We start from the raw sequence: 17,109 nt of genomic DNA, 5'->3' as shown, positions 1-17,109 counted from the left end.
GTCACACAATTAGAAAATGGCAGCGAGGAGTTTAAGCCCAGGTAGCAGCGCCCTGCACCCTAACCATGCTTGTGATGATGTCTCCAAGCGAACAGGAACCACCCGCAATGTGGGGCAGAAGTCATCCTACGTGCCACTGCTGGGTCACTGCATCGTCATTTAAGCTAGTGGGTTAGCACAGGCATGAATACTTCCAAACAGATGATTTCTGCTAACAAAACACTAGAGAAAAATAGAAGCAGAATATTAAAGGAAAAGAGAAGCAGTAATTGTTACAGAAAAAGAGAGGCATCCAGAAGCTTTAAGAACAGAAAGCAGTCAGGCCTAGAATACTGGAGGCCAAACAACAACCAACCAAAACAAACACCTGTAAAAACAGGCGCCAGAGCTCAAAGTCCTGGAGTGTAGAGTCACAGAACCCTGCTCAGATTCCTGAGCCCCCAGTGACCCCTGCGTGGAATAACTGAGGCTGACAAGGCAAGGAGATTGTTACTATGTTGTGGTAATATTTCATCAGGAAGTCAAATTAAGAAAATATTTGGTATTTTGGGAAATTATGTGCAATACTTCACTCCACGATGATGCCCGTTAAATGATATGGACGTATCTTTCCATTGTAATTCATATGTAATATATAATATAAATATATTTATATTACATAATATAATTAAAATAGTATAAATATAGTAAAAATTTAAATTGTGAAACAACTTTAGACTTACAGAGAGTGGGAAAGATAGTTCAGAGAGCTCCCACATGTCCTTCAGCAGCTTCCCCTAATGTCAGCCTCTAACATTAACCACAGCACAGTTATCAACACTAAGAAATTAACACTGGCCCAGTACTATTAAGGAAACTACAGACTTGATTCAGATTTCCCGGTTTTTTCCCTAATGTTCTTTTCCTGTTCCAGGACCCCACACTGCATTTAGTCGTCACATCTCTTTAGTCTTCTCTCATCTGTGGCAGTTCCTCGGTCTTTCCTTGTCTTCAAGGACCCTGTCACTTTTGAAGTGTCCTGGTCAGGTATTCTGTAGACCGTCCTTGAATCTGGATTTGTCTGATGCTTTCTCCTGAGTCAAGTGAGGTTTTGGATTTGGGGGAAGAATCCCAGACGTGATGTGCCCTCTCAGCACATCCCATCAGGGGCTACAAGACCCCACTAGTCTTATGCATCATGACGCTACCTTCATCATCTGGTGAGGTGGGGCCTGCCAACATTCCCACTGTCCAGTTACCATTCTCCCCTTTATAATGAAAAAATATCTGGGTGGAGATGCTTGGAGGTTACAAAAATATCCTGTTTCTCCTTAAGCTTTTACCCACTAACTCTAGAATTCATTGATGGATTTGACTTGCCTGCTGTCATGGTGGTCCCCTCTTCCCTCATCCCTCCTACATCCAGTAGCCGGAATCCTTCTGTAAGGGAGAGTTGTCAGCCTATATGTGATATGCTTTCTCCTAACTGAAGGAAACACACACATGACTAAAAATACAGATAAAATTTGAAAAGTCTTTTTTAAAAAAACTTATTGTACATCCACATTTCAGAGCCAGCATTCAGAAAACTATTCACTTACTTTTCTGACAGTTTTATCGAGATGAAATTCACATACCATGAAATTCACCCATCTAAAGTGCATAATTTAATAGTTTTCAGTATATTTACAGAATTGTACAACCATTGCCACTATGAATTCAGACCATCATTTATAATAAATATTTAATGTCTAAACCATATATATATATATGTAGAGAGAGAGAGAGCAATCTATTACCTTTTCCATTTCTATAATGAGCTAAAAGGCCCTCTCTTCCTCAAGCTGAGCCAACTGAGCCTATTCATAATGATTTTACACACAAATAACAAGGAGATAAAAGACGTAATCATTTATTTAGAGTCACTAAAAAAGTCATGGCCACTGTCACAAAAGAGGGTCCCCGGGGCTAGTGACCTCAAAGGGAAAGTATAATCCTCTTGAAAAACCAGACAGGTCCTCTCTGCATGGCCCCCTACGTGGGTAAATCCACCTCATTAGCCTCATTACTGACTGTAAACGTGTAGAACACCCTGTGAGCTCACAGCCCCTGGGGTCTGAATAATAGATTAAGGTAAACTCACAAAGACTAGCCAAGCAGATGCATTTCCAGTGGGGTCTTTCAGAGATGAACTAAGATGCTTTCACAGCTCACTGGTTCACTGATTAGGACTGATGGGACAAAAACCACAATCTTTGAAATCTTTGGTTTTCATTTTCTTTGTTCTTCATGAAGACGTTAGACCAGCTATTTTTATTGGCATACGGAATCTCGATCCATCCATCACCCACAGTGTTCATGATAAATGAGCAGCAGACATCCACTGCAGAGCTGAGGTCACACTAAATAGGCCAAGATGCCCACGCTCCGATGTTACATTTGTGATGTGGCTATACCCCCTCCAGAAACTGAAGAAACTCCCTCAAGTCAGAACAGACAGAGAAGGCGCGACCTTCCCGAGAGAGTCAGTGGCTCCTTGTGGGCAAACCTCCACAGTATCTCTGGCTCCTCCTGTCCTTCTTCACCCCGACCATGGTCAGCGTCACTCCTCCGCGTGGAGCGAATGAACACATGTCCCGGTGTGAACGTGCTTCCGCTCCAAGCCAGCATTTCCAGGCATTACCTCAGTGAACCTTCACAACAACCCCGAGAGATTGCCTCGCCATCACCATTTCACTGTGGCCTAGAGAAATTAAATGACTTGTTCACAGCCTCAAAGCCAAGGCTTTGAGAAGGATCCTCAATTTTAAGTTCTGCCTTTCCCACGGCACTAGAGCTGCCTTCCGTGACACTGACATGTAGGGTCCTTGTCTCTAACTGCTCATTCCCTGGCTCCCTTCTCAACTCCTCCTTCCCCCACCCCAAACTCTAGACGTATCCTTGCAAGCTCAGGCTCAGAGAGCTGAGTGCCACGGTGTTGGCACCCTTTGCAATGCCAGGGCCTTCCTGATGAGAAACTCTCGCTGCCAGTCACTTAAGAAGCCAAGGCTTGCTTCAGACTCTATATGTAAGCAATGTTTCCTTTCATAGTTATTTCTAGAATTCTCTTAACTTTCTAATGTTTTTAAAAATAAATTTTATAAAATTAAAAAAAAAAAGAAGCCAAAGCTTGGGTGTGGGAAGGGTTCCTTCCGACCTATGACCTCAGGGCCACAGCTCTTGTCCTTTGACATCATTACTGTTTCTTGATAAGTCATCACAGTACTCAGACGATTTTACGAAATATTAAGTAAGAATTCTCCAGCTATGAACTGAGAGATAACTTACAGACACACAGGACATGAGTGCTAGGAGTGGAAAACAATGCTTCACAGACATTACCTTGGTTCTTTTTAGTTCTGCCCAGGCTTCTGAGTTCAGTCCTTCTTAGTCTAGCTCTGCAGAGCTATAGCTCTCTGTGTGTCATTAAAGAATTAAAAACTTAAGCCAAAAGAAAGTTGTATTTATCTATTACCTGCCAGGCACCACAGTGGACACTCGGGAAAAAATGTAAGTTATTTAACACTTGGGCCCTGCATTCAAAGTGCACAAGAAAGCTCATAAGAAACATAAGTAAACATTGAAGACTGCGTATGTTATAGCCAAGTGGTACAGACTAAATGAACTAAAAATTTAGAGATGGGAGAGACAGCATTATTAGCTGGAGGAGTTATGGAAAACTATAATGAAGCTGAACCGTGAAAGGAAGAGAGGAGTTTATAGGAAAAGGGAAGCAGTAAGCACTGCAGCTGAGAGGAACAGGATCAAGATACTCATGTATTCACTGGGGAATATTTACTAAACACCTTTTCTCTCATTTCTTGGCTCTTGCATGAAACTCCTTCCACTAAACAAATATTCCCCCCAAAAATGCAGCTTGAAAAAATAAATCTGTGGTCAAAACGCCTGAGAATGCTGCACACCACATCCCTCTCTGGAGACCTAATGATGCAGAGTAGCATACTAAAGGCTCTGAGAAGTCCTGCAATAAAGAAACCCTTGCAGTGCTGTTTAACCCAGAATTTCCTACATTTACTTGACCAAAGAACCCTTTTTCTGTACTTCTGTACTCCTATTTCCAACCTGGGAAACCACTGCTCAAGGGAACACACTTTGGGAAACACTGCCTTACACTGGGGAGGAGGGAAGTGTGGGGTTGGTGACAAACCCCCATGGGAGCTAACGCTCACTGGGTGAGGCGGCGGCAGCAACAAAGGAGAAGAAGCCTGTTGACAGGAAGAGTCAACAGACCCTGGTAACGAGTTAGGAGGAACCAGTCTGCGATTCCAGCTAATATGGAAGGCTAACTGTAGTGCAGACAACATAAGGCAACAAACCAATGACACACATGTGAGGCGCCATCAAATTTACAGAACCTAGGAGCAAGCAAGTGGTACTTTCCATTTCTATTGTTCAACAGCTCCTACTTGAGGGAAAGCCTTATATGTCAGATTATGGTCTATATAACCCTTAAAGCAGACTCCGTGTTCCGCCTACCAAGTTTTAGCATGATAGTCCACAACAATTCGCTCAGTTACCCAGTGCTTATGGTTTACAAGGCCTTCACCTGATCCTCACCCCAGGAACTAGAAGCAAAGAAGGCAAGACTGTGGGGAGGACCTCCCCAAAGTGGCAAAGCCTGGAGTGGAGACCAGGTCTTCTATCTTCACGCTCCTTCCACTCCAACTGTGAATCCAAGGAATTCTACTTTCTGGAGAGCCCTCATCTCAGACCTCCTACTATCCCCCCCAACACCATCGAAATAGCCCAGAAATTTTGCTTCAAGATTCAACTCATCTTTCCCTCCTGGAAGGGACACAAAGATCCTTTTTTTGCTTAAATTCCTTTTGGCAAACACAGGCAACTTAATAGATCATAAGATTTTCAGAAAACTTTCAATGATTATTTGGAAAATTCATACATGGCAATAGAATATGCTACATAGTTTTTGTCCATCCAGATTTTTTAAATATATAAATATATATACAACTAGAACAAGAAATGTTCTTTCGGGGAGAAAGGAAACATTTTTAGGGCAGTTCAGCACAGAATCGCTGTCACTAAAATTGCAAGGACGTGATAGGGTGAGGTCAGCACCTGCACTCCCTAACGGACACACACACACACACACACACAATCTAAAGTGGCAGGCAAACACAAGTCATTTGTTTTTGGCTTTGAGTTCTATTTCTCTCCTTAAATGCAGCTCTGTTTCAAGGCTGGAGGAAACCGTGTTGGAAAGCAGGTTTTGTATGCCTACCCACACGATCCTCCCTGCCCGTGCTCAGTGACAGTCTACGGCCGAGAGCTCCTCCTGCTGCTGCAAAACATCAGCCCCAGCAAAGAGGCTGCCTGGAAAGCGTGCAGGCATTAAGGAAATTTCAGATACATTCACGGTACGCATGTGCCAGAGAGCATGGGTAGGACAGGGTCTCACACCCTACCCACTGATTCTCAAACTGGGGTGATTTTACCCTCAGGGACATTGGGCAATATCCAGGGACACTCTTGGTTGTCACAAAGGAAGGAGGGGGAGCTACTGGTATCTAGTGGGTGGAGGCCAGGGATGCTGCTCAACATCCCACAATGCACACGACCAGCCCCACCACAGAGAGTTATCTGGCCCAAAATGTCAATGAACGTAGATAAGCAGGAACATACTGGATTAAAGCCATAATAATAGGCCATCATCCTGACCAATATATCTTTGTGTTGTTTGAGAGTGCAAAATAGTGAAGTGGACCTGTTATAACTGCCACTCTTTAAAAAAAAAAATGAAAACAGCAAATATTTAAACTGTAAAAACGAACAACAGGTACCAGTGGGGGAACTAAATCAAATGTGAACACTGAGGAACAGCTCATAAAGTCAAGTGATTTCATATGCCCAAGGTCCATCATGTTAACTTCTTGGTAGTTTATTATAACAGCAATGGGTTCTTCTAGACAGCCACCTGGAGAGCTCTGTTCCAAAAATGAAATACTACAATGTTCTTGGCAAGCCTGCATTCTTGCAGTGAGCTACGTCACAAGATTCACCGACACCAACAAAATTTAAAATAATCATAAAACATTGGATTTCAAGAGATGTAGGAGTACTTGAGAAAGCGGTCTCTGAAATAAGTTACAAACTAGCTCTCCAAGCAAGATGTGAGGAGGTTCACCTTTACTATCATTTATCATTACCTTTTATAAATCCCAAAAGACATGATAGGTCGCAGAAAAAGAAAGTGATAACTCAAGTGAGAAGCATCTTTATGCAGTGTAGAAAGAAAATGGAGGTGCGTAATACGTCAAAAAAGCAAAGACATTAAAAATGCAAAATGCTGCTAACTTTATACTTAACTAAAAAATTGTAAAAACCAAATTGAAGGGCATTCCAAGTCATCTGCCACAGACCCAAAGGCTGTTTATTATTTCACATGTTCTACTGCAGAATTAATATAAAGTTTTAGAAGTAGGAAAAAAAAAAAACTAACCTTAAGGGTATCAAAGGTTTTGACAGTCTGCGCCAAGTCACTGACACTCCCTGGCGATGCTGTCCCCTGTCCCCTAGGGCCCGAGGACACCCGTGAGCCGTCAATGACCTCAAAGCCAGAAAGCAAGGCCTCTGAACAGCTGCAATGAGACTCCTTCGCTCTCTGACCCGCTATCAGGTATGTCTTCAAACCTACGGATAAAAATTACAGTCAGCACAGATTGAAACCACCATTGGTTGAAATGCAGCTCGATCTTGCTCTCTGTGCAGGACATGCTCCTGAAAAGTTGAGAGTAAAGTGAAAATGTGAACACATCATACTTTACTGTTGACTTCCATGATCTTCTCAGAGACGCGCAGCCTCAGGGAGAACGTCTGCCTCCGAGACACATCATTTCCTCACCTTACATTTTCTCTGAATGGTGACTGCACATTTTACCTCGGGGGACTGAAATGAGCATTGGAAAGTTCCTCCCTGAAAGGGTCACCTGACCTCTCTGTGAAGGCAGCAGAGCTGACTGCTGGTGGACCCTCTACATTTCTTGGGTTTATTTCGATCTGTTGATACCAGTCACTGACATTTATAATGGTCAGTCTAGATGTAAGGATGACCTAGAGAATGGACTGTTTTACCTCTGTCAGCGATTGCAAACTAGCAGGAAAAGTAAGACCATATGTGCACAAAAGGGTAATTAAAACCTCTCTTGATTCAGATTATCAAGTATCTGTTTTCTGTTGGATCCAAACATTCACAGCAAGAACATTCAGCTTTTGTCAAGCTGTAGTCTATGTGAATTTTATTCTCTCACAAAATCCTCATTAAAACAAAGGTTTGTTAAGCGGACAATTAACCTACATCTTTACAATTCTCATTAAAAGCTGAAATCACACACTAACGTCTGCTACACTGTTAAGCAGCTGTGACAGGCAGGCAGGCCCCTGCTCTGAGTGTTCAGAAGAATTATCTGCTGGGAAAATAATAAGGAGCAGCTTTTCCAGACAGAACTCAAGGAATTTCTGAAAAAGAAGAAAACCTCATTTAAAGAAATCCATCGTTAGTCCTTACTGGAATTTAATCAGACTGCAAATTTATTGAAGGGAGTGACAATGTAATTTATTCAATAAACAGTTATTGTAGGCCTGGTGCATGCTATACATGGAGAATAAAACCAAGAACTGAACAGTGTCTCTGTCTTGGAGAATTTAAGCTCCAGCAGAAAGTGGTAGAGAAAAGCCATCACAGAAAGATTCGATCAACAGGGGGTGTGTCTACACTGCTGAACATGCACAGTTTCTTATACTCGGTACATATTTCATAAATGCTTTAAAATTAATTAATCAAATAATCTAGGGACTACTTAATCAATAACCCTTAATTATTTTATAATTATACCACCATTTCATCACTTCATCTTCCTTCATCTCCCTCTCTCCTCATAAAAACACTACACGGTGTATGTTTTTAAGTCAACTGTTCTGAGAATTTGGCTAGAGTCCTTGAGACACCCAGAGACATCCTAAGTACAGCCAAATCACAGCTGTAAACCAGAAGACTTAGATAAATGATTTTAAGTGCTAACTGACCCCAAAGGAGATCGGTAAATGCTCACTCTTACTTAGGTCCTGAACTTCCTGTGTATCTTTTTTCCCCAATGTATGTTTAGGATCAATCACAGTTATAACTAATTACACGTGTAAACTTGAAATGGAAAGAGAACTGGAATGCGACGGAAGAGTAAAAGCACCTTTGTATGGATTTCTCAGACTCGGTCACAGAAACACTGAACTGATTTTGTCGTCGCACCTTGGGAGAGTCAAAAAATGCCACCTCTGTGGGCTCACCAGAGAAGAGTCCTATTTCTGACCAACAGGTCAGAGCCCAGGTCTGGGCTCTCAGAGCTGGCAGGCTTCTTCCCGGCTTCACCAAAGAAGTGCACAGAAGGGACCACCCCTGGAGCTGCTCTAGTGCTCTCTCCCTGACTCCTGAGCATGGTGGGTAAGTCACCCAGCAGCAGGTGGGGAGAGGGGCCCAGGAGAGCACAGGCTGCCGCTGCACAGGGCCACCTGGGGGACCAGAGGGAGGAAGGACATATTTTGATTGCGGGGAGTGAGGAGCTGCCGTTGAAGGGAGAGGTTTTCTGTTACGTCTGTAGCTGGCCTGGACCCCAGAATAGTGTTCCCTCAGATGTGGGCACTCAGGGCTGCCTGCCCGCGCCTGCTGCTCCCTGTGGGTGAAGACTGCCCCAGGAACACGAAGCCCGGGTGACCAGAGAGGCCCTGCTCTCAGCTCTCTCCAACCTGGGAAGGGTCCTGGGTCAGGTAGCTGCTTGTCCCCTCCCTGTGCACTCCGGACCTGCAAGAGAGGTGACGGAGGCCTTTCCTGGAGGCGTGACAATGAGAGCAGGGAACAGGCTGAGCCAGCACACCTGAAGAGCAGCAGCCTGAGTCCGACAGATCCATGCATGATGCTGAAGCTACTACTTCAAAGCAGTAGCATACCCTCCACCAGGGGATGCAGAGCAACAGCTGCCAAGACGCACTATTTCCTCACATTACCTTTGTGATGTGCTTGCAAACTCTGACGCTGCCTTGGGATGCACATCCCTTAGGTTTGCTGTTGCTGCTTTGAACTGTGACTACTGAGTCACTGTTCCCTCACCAAACACTTACTAAGCGCCTCCTGTTTACCACACACTGTGATGGGTGCTGGAAGGACGAGAATGAACAGGTCAGCCACGACCCCTACCTGTATGGGTCACCGTTACCTGAAGAGGGATCTAGACAGCAGGAGGTGTGACTACAAAGTCCCAGGACGAGGAAGTGAGGGTGCTCTGGGAAGCACAGGAGGGTGGCACCTCACAAGGACCTGAGGGTTAGAGAAGGCCTCCTCGCTGAAGTGTCCCCCAAGCTGAGGACTGAAAGACGAAGAGAGGTCAGCTCAGTGAAAGCCAACAGGGCCAGGGGCTGGGGCAGCTCTCATCAGGCCATGGATGTTACTAGAACGATCCATGAACAGGCCCTCCAAAAGGGAGCCTTTGGCAGGCATAGTAGAGGGATGGAAGTGAGTTTAGTGTGGCTGGAACAGAGAATGTGGGGGGGTAGGGGGAATGGCCAGAGATGAGCTGGAGCCCATGCAGGGCACGTATAAACCAGCTCCAGGAGTCTTCACGGTGGGGGCAATGGGGGTTAGGGGAGAAAGAGTCATGAGCTGGCACAAGGCTTAGGAAAGGCCAGCCACCACCTCCTCACTGTGTGACCTGGAGTAAGACTTCACTGCTCTGCATCTCAGTTCCCTCATTGTCAGGCGAGGCTAAGAATAGCACTTTACCCCATAGAGTTGGTGTGAGGATTAAATGATTAGCACACATGAAGCCTTTGCAACAGTAAAAACTCAACAACATTAGCTATTATTATCAATGTGGATGTTGGACTGCTTATCACTGGGAGTCTTTTTCATGCTCCTTCTACGTACAACAGTATTTGCAGAACTGTTAAATCGATAATTGCTCCGAATTTGTTTCTAACTTGAATTTTTCTTTAGGGAGCCCCCAATGACCAACTTGCATTGATAACACAATACTGCTAGTGTTCCAAAAGTCAAACATACGTATGTGTCCATGGCAAGCAAAATCGGTGAACCAATTAAGTATCTTTTTATTTATGCTTCAATACGGAAAGCTAAACTTAAAGCGAAACCTTTTGCCAAAACTGGAGGGATATCAGCATGATAAGGTAAGGAAAGCTTAGCTGCCCAATGCGAAATACCTGGGGAAATGTAGCAGGGCTGGGTGACTGAGTTCCAGCTTCCTCAAATTCTTAAGTCAAGAGAGTTTGATTTAAGAGATAAAGATTTAATGAGTAACCACACACGTGGACCCTGGGGTCCAAGTTCATTAGAATGGCTCTTTTGGAGCAGAAGGTCAAAATAAGGCAGCTAAATGATTTAAGTATAGTAGTGTACACAGGAGAATAATTAATAAGATTTCTTATATTCTTTCCTGGTAATTGATTTTAAGCCTCACCAGCATTGATACCTTTTATCAGCTTAACTTTAGAGAGGCTAGAGAAGCAGGGACCTCTCCTGCTGTGCTCCTGTCTGATGGAGGAGCTAGTCTGTGGCTGTGTGTGTCGAAGAGACTGACATGGTTAACATTCTTTTTTTTTTTTTTTTTGCCGAGGAAGACTGGCCCTGGCCTAACATCCATGCCCATCTTCCTCCACTTTATACGGGATGCCGCCACAGCATGGCTTGCCAAGCAGTGCGTCAGTGCGTGCCAGGGATCCAAACCGGCGAACCCCGGGCCACCACAGCAGAGCGCGCGTACTTAACCGCTTGCACCACCAGGCCCGCCCCGACATGGTTAACATTCTTAAACATTAAGTATATCATCAATTCTTTGAGGACAAAAACTGTGCCTTGTGCACACTTGGTGCTTAGTTTTGGTGAACTGAATGTAATTTGAGTGAGTGCCAAAGTCCATTGTCGAAAAGAAGGTCTATTCTGGCCTCCCTTCTTTATCATGGTCTTTTTCTGCAGGCCTCTTGCTTTGGAGTGAGATATCCTCACTCACAGAGTCAAGGCTGACTGTCAACTCCACAGAGAGAGGAGAATAATCAGGAAGGAAAGAATGTTTTGAGACATGACCTTGGGAGTTAGCAAGATAACATAACAAACGCCTGAAGCTTGCATCACTAATGATTTGAACAATCAACACAAGAGGGCAATCAGTTCCACTAGTTCATCAACTTTCTAAAAAGTTATTTCACTCTGCATTGTATTTTTCCTCATAACTAGGTCTCTAATGGCCGAGCAGCATGAGGACTATTTAAACTAAAATGTGGTCAGCCAATAAGGAAAGAAAAGATTAAAAGTGCTCTTAATCTACAAAATGACCAGGGCCTACAAAATTATGACAGGATATTTCATAATTATCTATCGCTTCTGCTTAAGAAGACCAAAAGTTTTGGTGAAAAAAAATAATCATTTTTCACCTTGTTAACATGAAAACACTCTGGATGGGTCTTTCTACTCCTACCGAAAACAATTAATCACCAGGAGTCATTCATCCTGGTTCTCCCAATGCTTGACAAGAAGTCACGAGTTCCTACAGCAAACGGCTGTTGGTAAAACTTAAAAAACGAAATCCCAAATAATAAAATATGAGACAGATATACCCAAGCAGGTGAAATAAACAAAAGGTGGGCACCATGCCTATTTAACTTGATCTTGACCAAAACTTGGGCGTAACAAAACAAACTTTTAGAACACACACACACATACGCACGCACGCACATTCTACACCCTGCTCCTGAAACAGTGCTTTCTGCACACAGCTTCCCTCTCTCTACCAGTACTGGGTAAATGTGCTGCCATCATGGCCAAATGTGAGTGACCGGGCCACCACTTGGTGACCATGTTCCCGTGCAGTCCTCTTCTTCACTCTCATATCTGACATTAATAAATGCTGCCCTGCTAAATGCTATGTTGCCGAGAACTAACACTGGGAGAGTCCAGAGGTAACAAACTTCAGGACCCACTGCTCCCACCTCTAAAAAACTCTTGAATTACAGTTTCACACCACGGGCCTTCACAAAGGCCACAACAATGAGTTCTTTGAGAGATAACATTCAGCATACCCATAAACAGCCCACCAGGTACTCTCTCATTCATTCATTTGCTCATTCACTCATTCACTCACCCAACAAATTAAATATTTATTGAGGACTTACTGTGGGTTAGGACTTGGGCTAAGCGTTGAAAGAAATGGATAGGAAAAAAGAATACTCTAGTTTTAGAAACTGTCTGCCCATGAAAACCGTGATACAAACACTGACTTCAGTTCCCTCATCTACGAAACGGAAATACTAGTGACTGAATAATAAGAATTTCATAGGGCTGTTGTGGGGATTAAATTAGTTAATGTATATAAAAAGGGCAGGACAATGCTTTTCCTTAGAGAATCCTCAGGAATACTCAGAATAAATAAAGTAAACTGAGGAAGGGCACAAAGTACTGCTCATAGGAAACTAAATCAGAGTGGAAGGATGGCAGTGAATGTGAGGACAATAAGCAAGTGATGACACACATCTACAAGAGGAGAGAATTGCATGAATCCAAGTCTATGTGACTACAGGGGGCTCAGAAGTGACAAAAGGCATTTTTACAGTGAGTTTTAGAAAACAAAAGAAAAATGCAAGTCTGTGACAACTATCCTGGAATACTGTAACATAACAGAGTTTAACTGATCAGAATAGGCTCTGAAACAAGAGATCTAGAAGGAGAGGTGTCAGCCTTGAAATAGACTAACCAGTAATAAATTGTCATTCACCAAATGATAACAGAGAATGCCATCAGACAGAAGAGAGTACGTCAGGTTACGTCTGAAGCAGGGACAAGAGTCACATACTGTATTCTTTCCCCTAGAGAACTGAGAAACAACAGTTAATTTTAAGATTTTAATAGTTAAAAGTTAAACTAATAGTTTAAAAATTAATAGTTAATTTTAAGAGTTACAGATTTAAGTACAGAACATAGATGATGGAAAATAGATTCTAGAAAGACGATAAATGACATTCAATTTAAAATTTGAAACTAGGTGGCAGCTAAATAATTGAAAAATAAAACCAAAAAAAAGGGAATAGATTGAAAATAGAAATAAAACTATATAACGCTAAGTGAAAGAAGCCAGTCACAAAAGGCCACATACTGTGATTCCATTTATATGAAATGTCCAGAATAAGCAAATCCATAGAGACAGAAGGTACACTAATGGTTGCCAGAGGTTTGAGGGTGGAGGGATGGGGAGCAACTGCTAATGGTATAGGGTTTCTTTTTGGGGTGATGAAAATGTTCTAAAATTAGATTGTGGTGATGTTTGCATAACTCTCTGAATATACTAAAAACCGCTGAGTTATATATGTACTTTAGAGGTGTGAATTGTATAATATTTGACTTATTTCTCAAGAAAGCCCTTTTTTTAAAAAAAGAAATAAAGCTATGCAAACTTCAAGATGCAACAGTTCTGATATTCAGAGAAGAAATAAAATAAAGCCAGTAAGAAATACACTATCCTCGGGAATTCCAGGTAAAGGAGTGAGAAGTAGCAGGTAAGAAGTAGCAGGTAAAAGAAAAATATTGAAAATTAAGGCTTGGAAGTAGATAACGTGGCAGAGCTGGGATGGAAAAACATATAAATAAGAAATAAGGCTACATAACCTTGCAGAACTAAAAATTCAACATGGCAAGAGTTCAGAAGTCTGAGAGAGATTAAACAAAACAAAACAAAAGTTTGACCTTCCACGAGATCTCTCCAAGAACCATCAAATTTGCAACTCTCACTGCTGTGGTCCGGTCCAAAAGAGCTGGGCCGATGACCAAGCTGTCTTCATAGATTGCCAACCCGATTCCCCTCAACGGCAAGCGTTCACGGCGCAGCACGGCACAGCGGGCCTAAGCCTCAGGCTTGCCACTGTGCCACAACAAAGCAGAAGGCTTCTCCGGCTGCCAGGATCACTGCTGTTTGCTTTTCATCTGCAAGCACATTTATTCGAAAAGACCTTTTCTTCTGGCGCAGGGGCAGTGCTACCCACACTGACACTTCCTGTGAACATCTTCAGCCGGGAAGAAAGGCAACACAGCCAACCTCACCCCACCTCACCTGGAAACCTCCTATTATGCAAAGAAAAATACACAATTCCCGACTACCCTTTTCTGGGAGTAACCACACCAGTGCCTTCACCACCTGTTACTTGGTGGAAATATTTATCCAGGCTTCTGGCTTGCTCCCAAATCACATTTCCAGCACAGTCACATGCTTGCTATGAATTTCCTCACTTTTCAAGTCAACTTGTTTTCAACTTGCATTAAGGTTTTCTCTCTTTTGATGAGTGTTTTGCATACCGGCTGCAGCACTGACCGAAACAGTTTCCCAAACTGCATTTTCTTGGTCCCATAGAGCACACAGCAGACTTGCTTAAGTCATATAACTGAGAAACCCAAAACCTCTATTTTCTGATCAAGAAGCAATATCTTCTTAGATATCTCCGATTTTTCTAATTTGATTTCAGCCCTGGAGGCAGTCTTTCTTTTTTAGACCTTTTTCAGAAAAACCAAAGTTGTGTTTGTGTGGTATGTTTTTAATAACCTTAAAAGTGTTGCTGGGCATTAGACGAGAAGTCGAGAGCAGAACCACTCTGCCACTTGGGAGGTCACTGGCTGGGTGATTTGCTCTCCCACATTAGCCTCACAGTGCATGGTGTGTGGCTGTAATTTATGCCTCAAGAAAATCACAACTATGTTGTAGACTCTCGCATAAGCAAAACTGAAAGTGAAACCAAGGCAGTGAGTACTGAGTGCCCACATATAAGAGGACGAGGGACGGGTCCCAGGGCACAGCAACACGCAGAGATGCGGCTTATATGAAAACATGTCCTGGAGCTGCAGTCAACAGCCCCTCATTCACAAAAAAGGGATGGATGAATCTTGTTCAGAAGTCCACTTGTCTTATGGTGGAAAGCGGAGCTCTGCCATAGACTCTATAGGAGAGGTAGAAGTGGGCAGAAGGCCCATGGACTCAGACTCCCTGAGAAGGAAGGTTCCAGACACTCCAGCAAGCAGGTCCCTGCCCAGTGGAGGTGCTGGCCCCAAACAAGGCAGCTGAGTACTTGGAGAAGAGGAGACGTGAAGAGCAGCTAACACCATAGGAAAGAGAGAAAGTGCTATTCTGAACAGCACTAGACTACGGTAAAAACACAGAAATACAGTCTGAAGATCTAACGAAAAATGTAGTGATAACACTGTATTATATAATTGAAATTCACTAAGAGAATAGAACTTAAATGTTCTCACCAAAAAAAAAAAAAAGATAAATATGTGAGGCGATGGGTGTGTTAATTAACTAGATGGGGGAATCCTTTCACAATGTATCCGTATGTGAAATCACAATGTACACTTTAAATATCTTACAATTTTATTTGTCAATTATACCTCAATAAAGCTGAAAAAAATATTAAAAACACACACACAGAAATACACCAAAATATTAACAGGGCAATAGGATTATGGAAAACATTCACTTTCTGTATTAGATATTTTTCTTATTTACTTTATGTTTAAAATAAGCATGAATTTTTTAACTTATTACAAAATATTTTAGACATAGAAACACGTAAGGAAAAACAGGCTGCAGACTCGTGGTCCCACCAGGCTAAGAAACAAAATGTCACCTGCAGGTTCCCTGTGAGCCTTCCCCAGCCGCAAACTCTTCTCCCCCCAGAGAGCTCCTAACTGTCCTGAAGGCCGCCGCCACCTTGCTCCTTCCCATGTGTTTCTTTACATTTTCTCTACATATATATGTAATGCTAAACAATATGCAGCATTAATATGTTTTTAAAAATTTACATAAATGACATCATTTTACAAGTATTCTTCTGAAAGTTGATTTTTTTTGTCCAGCAATATGTTTGAGATTCATCCATATTGATATGCGTGATTTGTGTTCATTTATTTTCAATACTATGAAGTTCCCCATTGAATAAATACACCAAATTCAAAAAAGAAAAACTGAAGGGCCAGCCCGGTGGTGCAAGTGGTTAAGTGTGTACCCTCCGCTGTGGTGGCCCGAGGTTCGCTGGTTCGGATCCCCGGGCGTGCACCAACGCACTGCTTGGCAAGCCATGCTGTGGCAGCGTCCCATATAAAGTAGAGGAAGATGGGCGTGGATGTTAGCCCAGGGCCAGTCTTCCTCAGCAAAAAAAGGAGGATTGGCAGATGTTAGCTCAGGGCCAATGTTCCTCACAAAAAAAAAAGGAAGAAGAAAAACTGAAAGTATTCAATTAATTAACACCAACTATAAACTCTCTGTTCTGTTAAAAATAAAAAAGAAATATGATAAATAGGGTAAAGATATACTTGACACAAAAATATCACTGATTAAAGAATACACCATAAATATAAATTTAAGAAAGAAATGAAACTTGTGGAGACCAGTTAAAAAAAAATCAGGAGAGGATTTCGAAGATGAAAGAAAAGTGGCTGAAAAAAAGTCAAAGAAACCAAACTCAGCGAAGGTGGCAGTCCAGGCACCACAAAATCACATTAAAATGGAAAAAACCAAAATAGAGAAATAAAAGGAATACAGAGGTCTTCAAGTTGTAAGTTAACAAGGCTGAGAGGTGACAATTCTATTATCCCTGGTTAAGAAAATCATCATGACTGCTGTAGATTCAGGTGAATATGCCTGCCCCTTACCACAGTTAGGAGATGGAAGGGGGTCCCAGCTAATAAACTAGGACCAGGCTGACTCATGCCCAGGTCAGGGGCAGACAGCAGCCCAGTCAGGTCAAGGGTTCAGCAATATGGCTCTGCCCCCAGCTTTCAGCCATATACAGCTGGGCTTAGAGGAGTGTGAGAGGTGGAACCAGAGAATAAAGTTCCAGATGATTCCAGGAAACTGAAGAGGCTTTCATCAAACTCCTGAAAGCAACTGTAAGTGATGAGATAATACAGGAAGTGGGTTATTGGAATGTATAAAGAATCTACACCCGGGCTGCCCAAGAGAACCTTCCACAATGATGGAAATGTTCTACAGCTGTCAGGTCAGTAGCCACTAGCCA

General features: G+C 42.8%; 1 protein-coding gene across 1 annotated transcript in view; it reads right to left on the bottom strand.

Annotated features, from left to right (window-relative positions):
* The window catches only part of ADCY9 (adenylate cyclase 9), a 115,237-nt gene that overhangs the window by 28,401 nt on the left and 69,727 nt on the right, over positions 1–17,109 (bottom strand). The window contains exon 3 of the mRNA XM_058570165.1: positions 6,497–6,687. Within this exon, the coding sequence (XP_058426148.1) occupies positions 6,497–6,687 (191 nt within the window). The remainder of the gene's footprint in view (positions 1–6,496; positions 6,688–17,109) is intronic.

Source organism: Diceros bicornis, chromosome 26 (assembly GCF_020826845.1).
Source record: "Diceros bicornis minor isolate mBicDic1 chromosome 26, mDicBic1.mat.cur, whole genome shotgun sequence".
Taxonomy (NCBI): Eukaryota; Metazoa; Chordata; class Mammalia; order Perissodactyla; family Rhinocerotidae; genus Diceros; species Diceros bicornis.
This window is presented reverse-complemented; position numbering and strand designations above follow the sequence as displayed.